The sequence below is a fragment of the Colias eurytheme genome, chromosome 12, assembly GCF_061535395.1.
Source record: "Colias eurytheme isolate Ceu_HAF_F1 chromosome 12, ilColEury1 Martin Lab GWU primary, whole genome shotgun sequence".
Taxonomy (NCBI): domain Eukaryota; kingdom Metazoa; phylum Arthropoda; class Insecta; order Lepidoptera; family Pieridae; genus Colias; species Colias eurytheme.
In genome coordinates this window covers 4564152-4582319 of record NC_142991.1, presented here as the reverse complement: position 1 = coordinate 4582319, position 18168 = coordinate 4564152, and the positions used below count along the sequence as shown (strand labels likewise).

The window sequence follows — 18168 nt, the reverse complement described above, 5'->3', positions numbered from 1 at the left end:
GTATATTCTAAGTTTAAATAAAATATTTAAATTAAAATGTAGTCCTTTCTAGATCTTTTTATTAGATTTCATTTTCCGAATTCCAGTTAAGACCACCCATAGCCAATCTTTTGGAAGCTTTTGACACATTCTTTAGCATTTCTTCCTATCACCCTTGATATCTGAGTAGGATAAAATAGGATTTTGCTGTTGCAATTGCATATCTTCCGTTTTTAATAATTAATAAAGATCTTTTATTAAGAAGAGATAGGTACCTAAAAATAACGAAAATACAATAGTTATATGTAGTCGGTAGGTAGTATTTCTTGATATTTTGCACTACATAATTAAAAATTTTAAGGTATAATAAAGACTTTTGATTGTTGGTGATATTATTAAAGCATAGCTGAATACAAAATATATTTTATATCCTCAATTATATCAGAATTTAGATATGCTTAATTATTGAGGTCGGTCCATTTTATTATTACCTAATCAATTTATATACCTACCTACAAACAGGAAGGTACCGCTGTTTATCCCAAAGTTCATAAATTTTGACGGCTTATCATAAAGGGACTTTTTACTCGTCGTAGTTAAAATACAGATTATCCCTTTTTTTCTCAACAAAAGATGTTAATTATCATAAGTAGGTATATCTTTTCTGGGCAAGAAATACTAGGTATCGTAGTTAAGAATAATGAAACAATTGATAAACTAACAAAGGTGAACGTCCAATAACAACGTTTAAGTTACCTGCGCTCTAGGTATATCGTATAGAATTACTAGCCTTTCCGTATTAGGGCTAAGGAATTTGACAAGATCTTCTCTACAATATCGTACTTTTGACAGTTACAGTGGCATTGCCTTTAATAGAACTCGAGAGCCACGTCGAACGCTTGCTGCACCGTGCATTAGACGGTGGAATGCAGTGGCGAGAGTTACACTGCTGCGTTCGTTAGACAGCACGCGGTGGGCCTTCAGGGCTCGGTGGTAATGTAAGCCGGGCGCTCACGCGCGGTAGGGTCGGTAGAGCGGCCTGGTGGCGCGCAGGGCACGAGGCATGATCGGAATGTGCGGCCCTCGGCGCCGGTTTACAAATAGAAGGGCCGCTAGCACGGCCTGCACGTGTGATACATTGCTGCGATCGATCCGTGAGCGCCGATGTCTATGCGCGGAGCGGCTCCACATTAATTTTACTAATTGAGATGCCCGATGTGAAAATCGGGTGAGCGGCGGTCTGTGCGTTTACGCGTTTCGATGGGACATGTGAATGACATCTGGAAGGGTCGTTCGTCGGGCACAAGAAAGCGATCGGCCCTGCGTTCAGTGACCCTGGCCGGACGTCACGCTCGGGAGAGGACGGGCGCAGCGGCACGGATCCCTCCTAATGTGCCTATTCCCGTTAATTACATGAGAAACCCAAATGACAAGACGCTGGATTCCGCGACCACGTGCACGCCCCGCGCACATGTGAGCCGGAAATGAACGAGAAGGTACTCATGATTTATTATCTCCTAAAATGTGTCTATTGCCCCTTTCGAATAACATTATGTTAACGACTTCGCATTATCAGTTATGGGGAAGTGTTTGTTTTGTGTGGATCGGAAGTGAGCAACGGTTTCGAAATATTCAGATAATAGGAAAAGTTCAATAATACCTAATTAAAGATTTCGTTGTACTTAGTCGTATTCATAGTTGAGGTTATTAATTACTGTGAGGTCTAAGAGAATTCGCAGCGCGAAAATTCAAACACAACGGTTTATTTGACAGTTGGGTACTGTGTTGCCAGATCTTTGTAAGATATTTCTTAATGGTAGCTTTATTTACTTTGTTTTTTAATATTAAAATTTTAGATATCTAGTTACGTAAAAAATTCAAGAAAGTCAACAAAATATTTTTATAACTATGCTGTAGGTAGGTACTAACTTCTTCGTTCAAAAGCTACATGAAACGCTTTTACTAAAGACAGGGGTTAGGTTAGGTTAGGTTTTTGAATTGTTTATATTTTTTTTAAATATTTAAATTCTTTTATTAACAAATTTTATTTCTTTTATTTTATAATCTCTCATGAAATATAGAGTAGATTACCTTTATAAGCGAATAAAAAAATATTTAAATCAAAAACTTGAAATATTTTCTTAAAAATCTACTAGAGTACCTACCTACCTACTCATTACCTATATTTAGTACTATAATGCTACTTCGATAATTTATACTGAACTAATATATAAAAAAAAATTAACATTCCACAAAAAACCTTTGAATGCCAAAAACATGTAAAAATTGTATTGAAAACTTTAAAAACATAAATACCTACTTATACAATCAGTTCTTAAGTAGGTAGGTATGGAAGTACCTATTATTGATATTTTAGAGCAAATCTTGGGAGAAAATGTGTATGCCGTGAAAAAAAATGTTTCTTAATATTATTTGACAATTTACATGAATTGTATATCGAAAGAAGTGAGTTATCTATGACTTAAAGTGGGAGACCAAGATTAGATAGGCACTGCCCTATTTGCTGATAACAATACCGGATTCCAACGCAATATACCTACACGCCCCAATTTTTTTTTATTGTTTTTTTATTTTTATTTATAAATTTGTCGCGTCATTTCCTTTGGAACTAGTTTAATTATGACTTTCTACTCTAATTCGTTTAATAAATTAATATTTTTTATTTGAACATTGACGTTGCCATATACAACACGTAAAAAATAGAAATATTAATTAATTAAAAACTAATATGAATTATTTTAAAAATTGTTTAATGTTGCTTTTATAAAAATAAATTAAAATTCGTGTTTAAAGGAAATATTTAAATGTGTATAGTGATTGTGGGTCGCTGGTCGGCGAGTTTGCCGAAACGCACGGAAACCGCTGCGTGTGGCAACACTGGCGCACACTTTTCGCGCACTTTTTAAACAGAAACCCCCTCTACAACTCAGCGCCTATCAGATTTAATAAAAAAACTTAACATTATATTATATTATCAATAAAAAATACACATTTTTCACACACCATGCTTACATTACATGAATCCTCAAATAAATTGTTCAAAGTACCCTCTTTTTTGCGTTTAAAATTATTTTTTATTACTTTTTTCTTTCAATTACATAATAACACTATATTTATTAACAATTACAATTGAAAAATAAAGGATATTTATGAGATTTTTGAGAAAAATAGAGTTAAAATGGTTGTAAATTGTTTCTTAGTAAATTTATGTAACAATACATAGCAGTGAATTTTATTATAATTATTTTGAATGTTATGAGCTATTTTAGTTAATAATATTGTTATTTATATAAATAATATTAATTTTATTAAATTATTTAATAAATTAATATCCTCTAAGAAACTTCATCCACCTTTATGGTTTTACTGTAATTATTTAAGAAATGATTTAATAATAAATATTTTATAGTAACACAATAACTTTTACTTGATTATAAAAGTATTTTCACTTAATAAAAAATTACTAAAATAAGATAAATTAACTAAATAACTAGATTTAAAATTAAATACTTATTTGTATTAATAGTACAGTGATTCCAAACAATAAGACATATTACACATTAGGTAAGTACTTATTTTATTAATTAAACTTATTATTAATTATTAAATTAGTTATTTAAAGGTATTTAAATAGCAATAACTTAAACTTTATTTTCAGTGTTGCTATAAAATATAAAACGTTATGGTTCAGTTTATTCTTATGTAGGTACCTACCTATTAGAATTTTTACTTATAATGTATTCATGACATTGCTTTAAATTGAAATATTCTCATAAATAGTAATCAAGGGGTTTCACACAAATTGTTTATATTTAATTATAGTTCAATATCATAAATTTTGGTAGGTATTCATACCAATATCTGCTCATGGATATAATATTGGATCCTATATTAGTCAATGCACAAAAAGTACATAATTATATTTTTTTAAACTCTATTTAAGCTTTTATTCATTGAGTAAACTTTACACTAAGTACATAAAAATTTTGAAAAAAATAAAGGAAGGTAGGTAGATAAACATTTTTGTAAATGCTTGACAACATCATTGAAACAGCTCAAGCTGTACCTACCTTAATATATTTAGAAATAGTTATTTATTATAAAATATGAAACAATTAATAATATTACAAATCCTAAGTACCTAACAATTATTAAAGTGTATTTTTATTAACTCAATGTTATTTTGAAATAAAAATTAACTGCTAATCACTTGATCTGGCCGAAACGACATATGAATTTGTGTTTTATTGCAATGTATTAAGATTCTTTTTAGTTAGACAAGTTAACATGAATTCTGTACTTTGCTTTTAAAATTGGAATAGTGTATTGAACCACTACAAATAAAATTAATACACATTAATTGTGATAACTTTAATTTGAATGTACGTTCAAAAACCATTAAAAATTTGTTCAATTTATTTAAACAAAGTTTATGGTTGTTTTAATCAGTTGTATTTATTTGTTAGTAGATACTCAGCAAACGAAGATTTGCAATTCATTGTGTAATTTTAGCATTCTTTCACCAATTCGATGATTAATCGTGTTGTGTGTGGCTGATTGCGAGGCCTGAGGTATGCGCAAGTGCAAGCCCCAGCCCGTCGGGCGGCCGCGCTGGCCCCGGGGGCGTGGGGACGGTTTGTTCACGAGTGTGATGCATGTCAATTTTCTGGAAAAGTTGTCAAGTGTAGCACAACAGCGCAGTCTGAACGCTGCGGCGACGACGAGCGAGCAATTTGCGAGGCTAAGCGCGCGTGTGTGCGCGTGCGTTGCGATCCGAACGCGCATGTGTGGGTGCACGTAAAGTGAAGGTCGAATATTTTGTCCCTACTCCTCGGTTTATTGGTGTTCACGAGTCGGCACTGTGATAATGAGGCTCCGCCGTCTCGCTCGCTCCGGCGCGCGCGGCCGCGGGTCGAGCGGGACGGCCAGCGGAGTGCGCGTGCGGCTGAGCCTCCGCCGGCGCCGGCGCGGCCTGCCCTCTTCAGTCTCCCCGCGACGGGGAAGCAGTTCGCGCGTGTTGCTCCGCGTCGGTTCTCCCTGTGACTTCCGACCGCTCGCAGTCGCACACGAATATTTTTAGATAACAGTGCGAACGATTTATTCGCAAGTAGTGATCGCGCGCACTTTTGTGGATACGGGTACCGGCGCATGCGGGCGCGGTGCGATCGCGAAGTGGCGGGTCGGGCAGGCGGTCGGTAGCGCTGGAGCTACCGCGGCGGAGACGTCCCGATAGGTAAGCTGCGCAATTCCTGCGCGCGCGCCGCCATGTTCCGCGGGAACGTCACTTCCGCCGGCGCTGGAGCGCGCGGGCCCGAGCCCTGGACGCAGCCCGGCTACGCGCGCTCCCCGCTCGCTGGTCTATCGCTCAGGTCAATGAGTGACGGCTCTCGATTCATAAAATGTCGGTCGTTCCATTCACGCCGCGGCGCGATGCTACACGGACCGTTCACTCGTGACCCTCGCGTCTTCGAATATTCATGTCTCCATCGATAACATCGTAACCTCTGACTTCTTTTTGAATTATCGCGCTGTTTAGTGAACGTCGCTAGTTCAGGCCGGACTTCGTGCTAAGTGCTAGAACAAGTGTCATTGACGTACAGTTCAGTTCTGCCATATCCGTTCCAATGTGAATATTGTGTGCAAAGTGAGTTACATAGTGAATTTATTTCCCATATTCGAGGAATATTACAGGAAATAATGTAAGATTAGAAATACTATTTATCGCTTTTGTTGGAAACTGTCGACGTTAAATGTGAAATTCCAATTCCGAATGCTCGACGACCATTCAGAGTTTGAGAATTCGCATCTACCTTCAATTTTTGAATCGATAGTAGAAGCGGCAAAAACATGTCATTAGTGATCAAAAGATATTGTAGTATGGAAACGATAAGAATCGTTTCTCATGCGTAGGCAATAAATTGAAACAATGAGATGTGTAGTTATGGTGGCGCGTTATCGACAGGACGTACGTCACAGACCGTGACGTCGTGCGTCCTGCTCGCACTCTCAACGCTCTAGTTTTGCTTTACTCCAACATCACCCCTGTCTGTTCGTTGCCCTCGTCTACGCTAACCCTCATTCCTATTTAAAAATAACATCAATCAATTAACAATGTCATAATTCAATAGACTTTTAAAGCTTTTGAAATAAGTTGCCATTCTTGAAATATACATAGTTTGTAAATTCCTCAACTTTGTGGTTAGCAATTATTGAATTTCATTTTTCTCGGTCACTTTCATAATATTGACTTATTGCATTAGATTTTAATTGTTAATTTTAATCAATTCTTAAGAACAGTCTTATTAAATAAAACGTATTATACAAAATAACTAAGTCATGTGACAATCAGCGAAACTCTTGTAGATTATCTATAGGTAATTAGGAGAAACATGAAATATATTTTTGCACAGATGTGAATATACCATGAGTCAGGTATCGTCGACGTCAGAAGCATGCGTTAGAAGTTAGATCATTGACTCATGGCTAATAATGACGTCGGCTGTCACCCACAGCGCACCCCAGGCCCGGTCCTACTCCGTATATTTGCTCATTCTATTACGTTTAATTTAAGCCCACATCAATTGAATATGGGACGTTTCGGTTGTGACGCCTACAACCGCCAAACTATGAGCGGAGCGCCTCCGCTTCCGCTGCAGCCGTCGGCGTGGGCGCACGTTTCATAAGCATTTCCTTCGCCACTTCCTCTCACCGAGGGATATGTCCTGCTCGACGCACGATTCCAAAATTAACCATTACAAGCCATTCCACCGATCTATATGCCGAGTGTCGCATACTCTCCCAGTACACAAACGGCCCGGCGCAAACCGCATTGTAAAACGTTATCCGTTAAAGAAAGTACACGTAGGTGGGTGAGACAGCGAGACGAGGCTGTTTCGCACGTCTCACTACGCCAGTTCTCAGCCCCACGATAAGCCATTAAGGGTCGCTTTACAAAAAGCGATCATTATAAAGGTTGTAAAGACTGCACCGGCGCCGAGCCTTCCCAGAACCGGGGTCATTCTTATTTTGCGCTCCCGCCTTATTCACGGGCATTTTTTGTTCGGTTTTGGTCATTTTTTTGACGGGAGCGGTACTGTTGTGAGCGGTTCAAGGAAACGGCTTATTGGGTTTCGTATAGGAGCAGAGCTTATCTCGGGCCGGCGATCGGCACGGCTGAGCCTGGGAACGTCAAGAGGTATCGCAGCGGACCGTTACTCGGCTAGCACGCCGCGCCGCATTCCTCTCGTAGGTACCTACTGCTGCCGCTGCCTACATCGCCTGTCTTCGCTTTGTGACATCACACGCTCATAGATAACGCCTTCACAACCTTCACTAGCAAAATGTATGTTCCACGTCTAATGTCTTATGATTGTGTGCTTGCCAATTTGACTTTTTATTTATTATGAACACTATTGTTTTATTGTTTTAGATTTCAGTAGATATGTTTGATTTTCGAATTTTTAAGGAATGATTGTATTGATAATTAATTATAGCCATAGCACATAATCTCATGTTTCTTTATGTCGATCTTTAATGTAGGATTTATTTTTTCGTATAAATTAAATATATATCGAAAATTGTTTAATTAATAGAAAGATTAATTTTTAGTATATAACAAATAACCCATTTGAAATTAAATCTACGAAATGTTAAAAATATAAAAAATGTACATAATTGACATGTATCGAGATGTACATAATATCGAGATCACATAATCAAATAGTTTTATATAATAAACAAAAGCTATGGTAATATTCCACAGCTGAATTGTTGTTCTCACCGCGATACCGATGTGATGTCGTGACACTTCTCACTGATTGTCTCAACTCTTGGGAAAACATCACTTTATTTATTCCCAATGTAATAATGTTCATTAATTAGCATTTTTATCGACATCATTTATAGCGACAATTATTTACTTTTCTTTTGGTAATTTTTCAGCTCTGGCAACACTACAACATTGCGCGCTAGGCGAGCGAATTTGGGACAATGATCAGCTAAATTTTTCATCCGACGTCACCGTAACAGAGGTATGTAAAAAGCTGGTACTTTCTTTTGTTGAATCTATTTTAGATGCAATACTGCGAATAGAAATATAATGTTTTATTTTACAAAATATTCTATATTTATCAATTTAAATATATTGCTATGTTTAATTTGCTATAAAATTACTAAAGGCGCTTTCTTTTCTGTGTATGAAGGTATATCAAATCAGACCTATTTAAAACCAACAAGAACATCCAAACAGGAATGATTTATTTGCCATCGGTTCTAAATTGGTGGTGAAATAAACAAATGGAACGGTTATTTGTATTGTTTAGGAGTAGGTGGCAGGTCACGGGCCCTTATTGAGGGCAAGGGGAAGTTATAAATCCGTCGGCGAACAATGGTGCGATAAGGTGCACCTTACGTCCGCGCGATAGGCTCCCCCTTGCGCCAAAACTACAACGTATCAACAATGTTAAACCGCCAATTCAAATCTTTATTTGGGTGCACACGTAATTAGCAGGGGATTTGTAAATGGCCTTTTCGCTTTCTGCAGACATGTTTTGTAATAGAATGATTCTTAAATTTTACGAATGACACAAATAATATATTTATATTAGAAAACTTTTAATGTCGCCAGTACATTTACCTTTAAACTATAAACAAGGGTACCTACAGCAATTAGACTACTTCTGACGAAGTTCGTAGCTAAATCGACGTTCTGCTATTTGCAGATCGAGGCATTTGGCAACATGTTTTGTTAAGAGGTCGCTTGGCGATAGTGCGGTGAGGAGAAAAAGAGGTCGACGTAACGCAAACCTTATCGGTCATTGACCTTCACACCTAAACTGAGCCTCCCATCTCGCTGTGTGCGCTCGTTTTCATGTACTTATACAAAATTTCAGGGCCCGAAACGTCGAATCGTGGTCGAATCTATTTCGAGCTGTCGAATCTTAGTCATGTTAAAATATAAAAATACGTAATACCTCCATCCACAGTCTAGACATACAAATTGATTTGTATACAGATTATACAATAGCGTCTGCGCGGTATAAAAGTTTATATCAACACAAGTAGGTGGGCATAATGTATGATCACTTAGCTTTTAAACATTATTTACATTTTTCGCGCGGAATATCGATAAATCCCGGCAATCGGCGCGCCGTCCTAGTTAGAAAAGTCTGGACGTCAGGTAGGCGCCAGTGGAACCTTGACCCCGTCACCGCGGAGGTGCCGCGCGCACTATGGACGCGACACCCGAGCCGCCGCCCCCCCTACCCTCCTCTCTCCAACACCCTCACCCCCTCGCCACCCCATCGCACCTGAACCTGCGATTAGCATCCGAAACCCATTCATTATACCAATTATATCCTCCGAGTGGCGATATTCGTTTCTGTGTCGGCCGTCGCCTATTTCCACTTGTTGACTTTACCGATAATCGAAATAATCGTGACACAGTAAAGTCGGCCATGTTACTAAGTAATTAGAGTCGGCGGTGCGCGGGACGAGACAAGGCTAACAGAATTTGGGGGGCGGCGCGGGTCGTGGCCCGCGTTGAATAAAACATGTCGCTGCCGCGCCTTGGCGCCACACATTGTCGTTACTAAAACAATACGGAATGTAGCGCCTAGACACACTTTCCGTCCTGAAAACTGAAACTGTGTCACGTTTTACATCTGTTGTGTGCGCACCGCTTTGCGAGTTGCGACCTACTCACTGCTCTGTAGTCTGTAGTCTGTAGGTACATCGGATTAACGTATAACTACATATGTACGCACATTTATGTGATGCTAGTTTTGAATCGTATGCGTAATGCGATGCCTCGAATTTTTAATAAAACAGATTTATGGTTGAACTACATTGTTCGCAACAATTAGATATAATTTAAATATTTACCTTTCCTGAATCAATTTTGTTACGGGTTGTAAAATAATAAATATATCTACATTCTATAATTTAAAGTTCACTATAAATTGATGACACTGAATATTTTACTTTCCTAGAATATAAACATAGTGGCGTTTAGAAATAATCTAAATATTTTTCTGATTGAAAATGATACACCGCTGTTATTTGATATAAAGCTGCATGTTTTTCTAAGTAATTAGTAAAATCACTAACACGGTAATTGGAATGCAATGGACAAGAATGTGTAATGAATGCAAAATTATTCAGTCCGAGTTGTGCATTTATGTAATAACAAAATATTTGCACTTAAAATATCGAGATTTTAATGTTATGATGACAACACGTTGTTTTGATTATATTAAACATTTGCGAAATAATTGTTATAAAAAGAAAATAATGTCTTAAATAAATAAAACCTTTCTCTATCTTATCATAATGACTTCGTAGCACTTTCGTAGCATTATCGTAGCAGCCTTCGAAAGGCTTTAATACAGCAACTTTCACTCAAATTAAATTCTCTTCTATCTTAAACTTTTTTATAAACGTTTCTGTACAATATTGACATTTGACAACTCTTAATATTATAATTGTATCAAGGAAATTCCAATAAAAATTGTAAATTAATTTAAAATCAAATTAAATATTAATAATTTATGATATTAATGGTACCAACATAATATATGCCTCAGTTAATTTTCTTGCGATCTACTAATGAAGGCATTCTCTCTACTTCTATTAACACATAATTTGCCTTTCTAACAATTTGAACAATTAATAAAAATATGTCTTTAAAACCAAAGTCATTCAAATAGTCCTCTATTTTCTCATTACTATCCCTACTAAAAGTACTAGTCATATAATTCCCCAATAAATCTTAGCACACCTCTTGATTCTTCAGGTATCACCATAACATTTAGAAACTGTACCTTAATTTGTTCCATAATAACACCATTTATTAGGATGCGTGTAGTATGGCGATCACGTACCAACCATTACTCTGTGTCCACCGCCTAATACATATTAAACTTCGATATCGTGACAATTACGAAAATGACGGACTGTAACGTGGCTTAATTGAATCTTAATGTAGTTATAGGCTCTTTGTAACTAAAACATGCACGGCAATTACGGCTAAACGTCGCTTACTGTAAACGGTTGTGTTCGGTTTACATTTTAGGTACCTATTATTCATAAACAATTCATGTAATTTAGATATAATACGTAATGTATCAAAAAAATCTATTATTTCTAGCTAAGTAAATTGTGAAACTATCTATTATTACTTGCTTATAAAATTACAACAAAAATCTCGGAGTTATCACTATGATCAATATAAAAAAAAAAAACATTTGAATAAAAAATAGTTCTTAATTGGTTAAAGTGTTACTCGTACAACAAACAAGCGAACAATACAAGAACAACTTCGAAATCATTTCACATGCGTAAACAGCGAACGTCAAACAGTATAATAATCATATTAGTGTCCACTATAAATTATAAATAAATGGAATTCTATTTAGATATCTCCACATCTAATTGTTGGTCATTAAGAATCAGGAAATATAATTGAATATGAAATAGTTCTGCGATGTGCACATACATGTATTTCGGTAACAGATAGTATCGTATAATAATTAAGTGCGGGTCCTCCTTATGGGGATCCAACGGATGCGCTCCGACCGGAACGAGGCAAGGGGATACAACGATCTCGTAGCTGATAATAAACATACTCGTTTAGCTAGTACCAGTGTGCCACTCGGACTATTTCATTTGTTCTTATTAGAATTCCGTTCACAGTTGAGAACGTTACGCTGTATAAAAGCTATAAGGCGACGTTATGACGTATTAAATTATTTATCAACTCAGTGGTATTGCGGTCACTTGTATCTGGTATTTCACTAAATAGCAAGCTATTTCCCATCGCTTCTATTATGAGAGATATCCGCGTTGAGAACATATTTTTTCTGATTACCGCTTTGCAACAAAGCGATTGAGTTATTACGAAGCTACTCGTTATGGCGACGGTAGCATCACTACAATTATAAACAGATTGATCGTTCAGTTTTTCAGGCATCTTGTTAAAAGATATCGTTAGCTATTTTGTGGATCAACCTGCTTATTACGTTTTTATTGATATCCGTTTATACGGTAATTATTTCTAATTAGACATTGATGTATGACCATTATTTTATGATCATAGGTTTGCGAGCTCAGACGCTTTAGATTCCATAATGAGGTATCTTAATATTATCATCTGATATACCTATAGGTATTATTATTATATCCTGTCATATATCGAACATTTTTAATATCTACTAGCGGTCCGCCCCGGCTTCGCCCGTGGTACATAATATTTACGTTTTCTCTACATAAGAACCATCCTCGTACTTCAAGGAATATAATAAAAAAAGAATTATCGCAATCGGTTCAGCCGTTCTCGAGTTATGCGCTTACCAACACATTTTGCGATTCATTTTTATATATAAGATTAGGGACACTTGCAACACTATAACAAAGTATACTACAGAGTAAAAGAAAAATAAGGTTGGAATGTAATTGTTATTACGAGTAAAACATGAATATAATGAAGCCAGTCACAACAGCAAAGAATGCGCATACGCATCCAATTCTCGTCCTTTCCGCCGCTACACGTGTAGAGATTACTCGTTACATCAGTCCTGGGATTATAAATAGCGAATCCCTTAAGGCGCGGGCGCAAGTTTCCGCCTGGAAGTGTGCTTCCGCCGCGAGCGGTCGTTGACGCGTGCATTGTCGCTCACATTCCCCGCCGGCGTCGACGTATTTAAATAGAGACGATTACGAGCGTCTGCGGCGCCGGGCATATGACCGCGCGAAAGTGCAGCGCCCGCCGCGTCACGGGCTATTTGCGACGCCGCCTCCGCTGCCCGGACGAGCTCCTAGTTCGCCAAAATCGGACGCTCGAAGCTGTGTAGTCCCTTCAAGTTGCGCCACACGCCACACGCTACGCCCGACGATCTTCACGCAATTTCCACTCCACTTGTAAACCTCTTAAATTAGGTACTTAACACTAAATCTTTCAAGATTATAGCCTGAGAATCAAATTACAGGTGCAGAAATGTAAATTTTATGGGAATATTATAATAGAAAAATAGGCCCAGTAACGGCCAGTAAATTACATCCATACGAGTGTGGAAAATATTCATCGTATGTTTATACTTAGTTGGCATACTAATATAAACTTTTTCTTTATATGTTCAAGCAATAAATTAACGTCTTCACCACTCCATGCTAATTATGTAAAAATTTAGAGGGTGTCCATTTATACGCCGTTCTCAATTCGGTACATAGCGATGATAAGTAAAGTATGAAAAAACAAAGATACAAAAACACAGAATCGCGTGTTATCAAATTGCGAAATCTATTGTAAAGGGTGGTCGGATTCGTCGGACGGTCAGCTCGGGTCGCGGCTGAATAAATTCGGAGGGAGGCGCAATGGAATGCAGGAGGTGCGGTACGGGCGGGGGGCGCCGTGCGACTGGCGCGCGCGCCTCTGTCCCACGGTCGCGAGTACCCCTCCCCCCGTCCCGCACTCCAGACACTTTCTTTCGCGCCATAAAGGTCGTTTCAAATATTTCGGAATGCTGTTTGGTGACATTTCACCCACGGTAGAGGGGAATGCTGCACTCACCGCGCTGCACCGTGCCTCGATGCTGCACTGATTCTAATGTTGACATCGGGAGTTTGGCAGATTTAATCATGATTGATTTCGCGATTTTACTGTAATAGAATATACAAATTGTTTAGCCTCATTACTAATATTACTGCTGGTAGGTACTATCTGTTTAGAAAGTTATTTTTTTCGTCTATTTTGATTTGGGAAGTATCAAATTCGGCAACATAAGTGAGCTCACAATAACATGATAGATATATTCCCACACGCCTGTCCCCGAACGCGAGATTCAAGCCTATCAGATATCGGGAAATCCCCGTGTGAAAGTCGCACGCTGTCAACATAATACTTCGGTATTGTTGCCGTGAATGCGACGACACAACTTTATCGATCGATCATTTATCTGTCCCGTTTGTGTGTCAAATATTGAAAAGTTATCAAAAGACTTTTCCGATGAAATCTTCAAACTTAGCCGAGCTTATTCAGTCTACTTTCCACGTTCATGTGTGAACCGAGTTTCTCCAATTAATAGATTCGTTCCAATAGCAAACAGCGAGGCAGAGAAAGCCGTGGCGAGCGGGTCAACGGCCGGCGGAATTCACGGCAACCGAACGCCGTGAACTTTACAAAGAAATGTGGCGTAACGCTCTAAAATTTCAAAAACTGCGCTCATTTAACCATTCTGGGAAGGCATGCTCGAGCTCAGTTCAAATAGTAGGAGGCTCGCGGTGCGGTTATTGAGTCGCGCGCCGCTATGAATGGAATGTGGCGGAGGTTGCGCAAGCGGCCTGTGCGGCGGAATGCGGCGGCGCGCGCGGGGCGGGGGCGCTGCCGGCGGGCGCGGGCGGCGGGGAGCAGGGGGGCGCTGCAGCCTGCGCTGCATCTCGCGGCCATTCACGCCGCCGACCGCCGTGATCGGCGAAATAACACACCGTTAGAAACGCGGAATGCTCGCCCTATCTCTATACCTGCGCATACCATAACACCGACCGAGATAAACATTGATAAGTGATAACATCTCGCCGCGACCACTTTCTTCTTTATTTGTTTACTGAATACCGATCTTAAACCTCTTATACAGCCTTATAAATTCTCGTTTTAAAGCTAGATAATTATTTATACTTGAATGTATATGTATTTACATCTGACCCACTGCCACTATGAATGGAGACATAAAATAGAATGGCATTTTATCGTTCAATTTAATATCTAATATTTTAGTGTTGGGCGTAAAGTTTGCTTCGTAAACTTGGTAGGTAAATCATCGTTGCGGTGATAATATGATTCATCTCACAAATCAAATGTGGTGTTGTCAAAATTATTAGAAGTTGGAATTTTATTATCTATGTATGATTTTAGGAAGTAATTATATAATATGCAATATTTTCATGTTTATACTTAAACCACTATTCACTATTGTTTATATCTTATGAGAAAGTAAGTGACTTCAAATATCCATAAAACATTTATCTCGTTAAGCAAATGCATTCAGTACACAATTGTAATACGCAATGCAATTTTACAAAGCGAATTTCACGGTTCATATATTATGCTAAATGCTATTAGCATGCAGACGCTCGCAAACTCAGAATAGAATTGTCAGAATGTCAGAATCATGTCTATAGCGGTCGCCCGCACTAATAGACGTCGTTGTCATTCGCCAGTCGCCCTACATACTTGTCGCGATGTCGCTTCTCGTTTCGTCATTTCACCGGCTACATACCATTGTCCCGTACCATGGGTTTTATATTTTACGCTAGATTTTAGTCGAACGCTTCCGGTTACGAAGCTTGCGAAGACGGCGTTTATCGCGAGGTAACATGGGCCGCGATACGCGACACATTTGCGCTATTTCCCATAGTTGTCAGCAATTAGAGCAGTATTGGTGGGTGCGGGGAGGGGGCCGGTGACACGTGTGGCCCACATAGCGCGTCCATTGAGCGTGCGGACGTGACGTCACGCGGCAGCCTTGTGCGCACCTGCATTGCCTCCCTGCATCGCATCACCTTTGCTTTAAACAGCGATATTCATTTTTTTGAGATTATTATTTCCTGCCCGTCAAGAAATTCACCAAATTTTATACATCGTATACCGTTAACAATTTTACAGATTTTAATTCCCAACAAACACAAGCTGTTTTCAGGTCATCGGTATTGTAGCATTTGTAGCACACAAACCTACAATCTAAGTACATATTTGTCGACATAATGCAGGCCTTCCGCCCATTACTATACAGTGCCAGTTAATAGTCATCATTTATACAATTTTGCAACACTCAATAGTTATTTAGATTTCTAAACGCGCTCCCACAATTTTCTTTAATATAAACTGTCAAACGTGCGAGTGTTTTAGTCGAGAAACGCTACAATGGTTGTAAGACAATGGCGATGTCATTGATATATTTTTGCAAATACTCTTCTTTCTTAGGGTTCGATTGTAAGTTTTAACAAAGGCATAGGTAGATATGGGCTGACAATAAATAAGTGAAATAATTGTAGCGGCGCCGCGACTCCCGCGCAACCGCCCCAACAAGGCCGGAGGCGCTTTTTCGCACCATTTATGGCCAACAGCGCCGGCGTACTCCGTTTTGCCTAATTAGTGTCGACTCGTGGTGTGGGTGAACCCGCATAACTTTAACATGCTCCGTACGCCCTGCCGCCTTCGTTTATTTCTATATTAGTCGACGGCTCTACTGAGCGCAATAATAGGGTCCTTGTGAACGCGGCCACTCAAATCGAATCGTTAATAATTGTTTATAATGCTTTAATAACGTGGAGTTTGTTTCATTACAGATCGGGCACTAGATCGGGGCGATGCTTGGTGGCGAATTCCGGGCTGAGTCAGCATGATGTCATGGCGGCTTAATGGGAGCGTCCCTACACGTCATATTCCATTCCTGCCGCATACTTCGGCCAATCGAGCGATGACAAATTCATTCATATTCCTCTATTGTGCCTCGCTGTTGTGTTTATATTCTTACATTTGTTTGTTAGTTCATTTTTTAAAGTCGTAAATCATTTACTATTTTCTAAGCGTAGCTGTCGATATAATAAGGTATTTTAAGATATGAAGAAAGTTCGAAGATCACAAGAAGCCGAAGCGGATGAAGCAATGAGGAATTACGAAACTGGTTTTCATAATGATTTGACAGATTGTTTTAAATTCTGAGATCATTGTGAAAGCTGATTTTGTTCCCATGTTGATAAAGAAGACGACATTGACATCTGCATCGTGACAACATCTTATTGAAGAGAAAAGAAGACTGAATTTGAAGACATACAATATGTTTGTACCAATTGTAGGTACTTATAGTCGAGCCAATTTAATAGGCAACATTTGACATTTATCAATTTTATCTTCGAAGAGAGGTAACAAAGACAGGAGGAGACAAAGTTGCTCGTGCGCGCTAGCTCTTAGAGCTCTTAGAGCTAGCGCGCACGAGCAACTTTGTCTCCGCAACTATTTTGTCTCTCCCATCAATTTGTATGGGGAGTTGCGTCGCTACGTGCGCGCACTTTCATACTAGCCCATGGGTGGAGAGACAAAATAGTTGCGGAGACAAAATAGTTGCGGAGACAAAGTTGCTCGTGCGCGCTGGCTCTTAGAGTAACGTCTCTGGTATTTAAAAAGAAAAAAGGTTTATTGACACAAAATTGTAGCGACGTCAGTTCTTCAATTCAGAAATTGTTTATTATGTTTAGTATGGTTTATCAGTAAAATGAAATCTTAAAATTACTTGTATCGGTCATTATTTTTATAAATATGTAATCGTAATTGAAAAAAGTTAAGCAAATGTGCAGTTCTAACAAAACGAAATTTCATGTTATTCTATGTCGTCGTTACTAGGTTACGTTGTTGAATTTTGTTGAACTGTCGAATGCCTATTAAAATGGCTCTACTGTAGGTAATTTTATATGCTTTGTTTGTATAATATTTAAGTTTCATTTTCATCGACACTATAGATAACTATTGTTTAAAGAACCAGCTGTTTGACATGGCAGTTAAAAAATGCACGCACGTGTTGTCAGGTTTTTTACTTTAAACATCAATTATTTGAGAAATTTTTAAAGAATAAAAAAATTCGATCACCAGCCGGGATTTCAAACCAGCCTTTCGCCTTGCCGGGCCAGAATCCCGCCTCGTGATCGATTGTTTTCTATTCTTTCAATTTTTTAATTCATAAAAAGCATTTGCATGCTGGAACAGCGGTTTTCATACGAATTATGACATTATAGCACTTCTATGTGTCTTGTTATTTAGATTTCTATGGGTTTTACACATTAATTAGCTGGGTACTGAGCAGTACATATAATCATTATAATAATCAAAGTGAAATAGAACCTAAAAATATTATTATTGTTTGTGTCTTATTTTAATGGATATTATGTTTTACCAGAGGTCTCTCTAGCCACCGAACTCTCTCCAGACTCAAAATTATATCATAGAATCGCTCCGTTTCGACTTGAAAGAAAAAAGAAACAGCCCCAATTTTGTATCTATAGTATAAGTTAATGAATTTGTAAACCTACTCCATAGAATATTTATTTATTTATTTATTTATTATTTTTGGTAATCCAACAGCTTTACATGTAATAAGATTTGACTATAATTTTGTTGATTAA

At 38.3% G+C, this 18168-nt stretch overlaps 1 protein-coding gene across 1 annotated transcript in view; it reads left to right on the top strand.

The window, feature by feature from the left end:
• LOC149903942 (uncharacterized) overlaps positions 1 to 16673 on the top strand; it is a 61031-nt gene extending 44358 nt beyond the window's left edge. The window contains exons 3-4 of the mRNA XM_090108195.1: positions 7942 to 8030; positions 16339 to 16673. Coding sequence (XP_089964321.1) covers positions 7942 to 8030; positions 16339 to 16350 — 101 coding nt within the window. The 3' untranslated portion in view covers positions 16351 to 16673. The remainder of the gene's footprint in view (positions 1 to 7941; positions 8031 to 16338) is intronic.
• The last annotated feature ends 1495 nt before the right edge of the window (positions 16674 to 18168 follow it).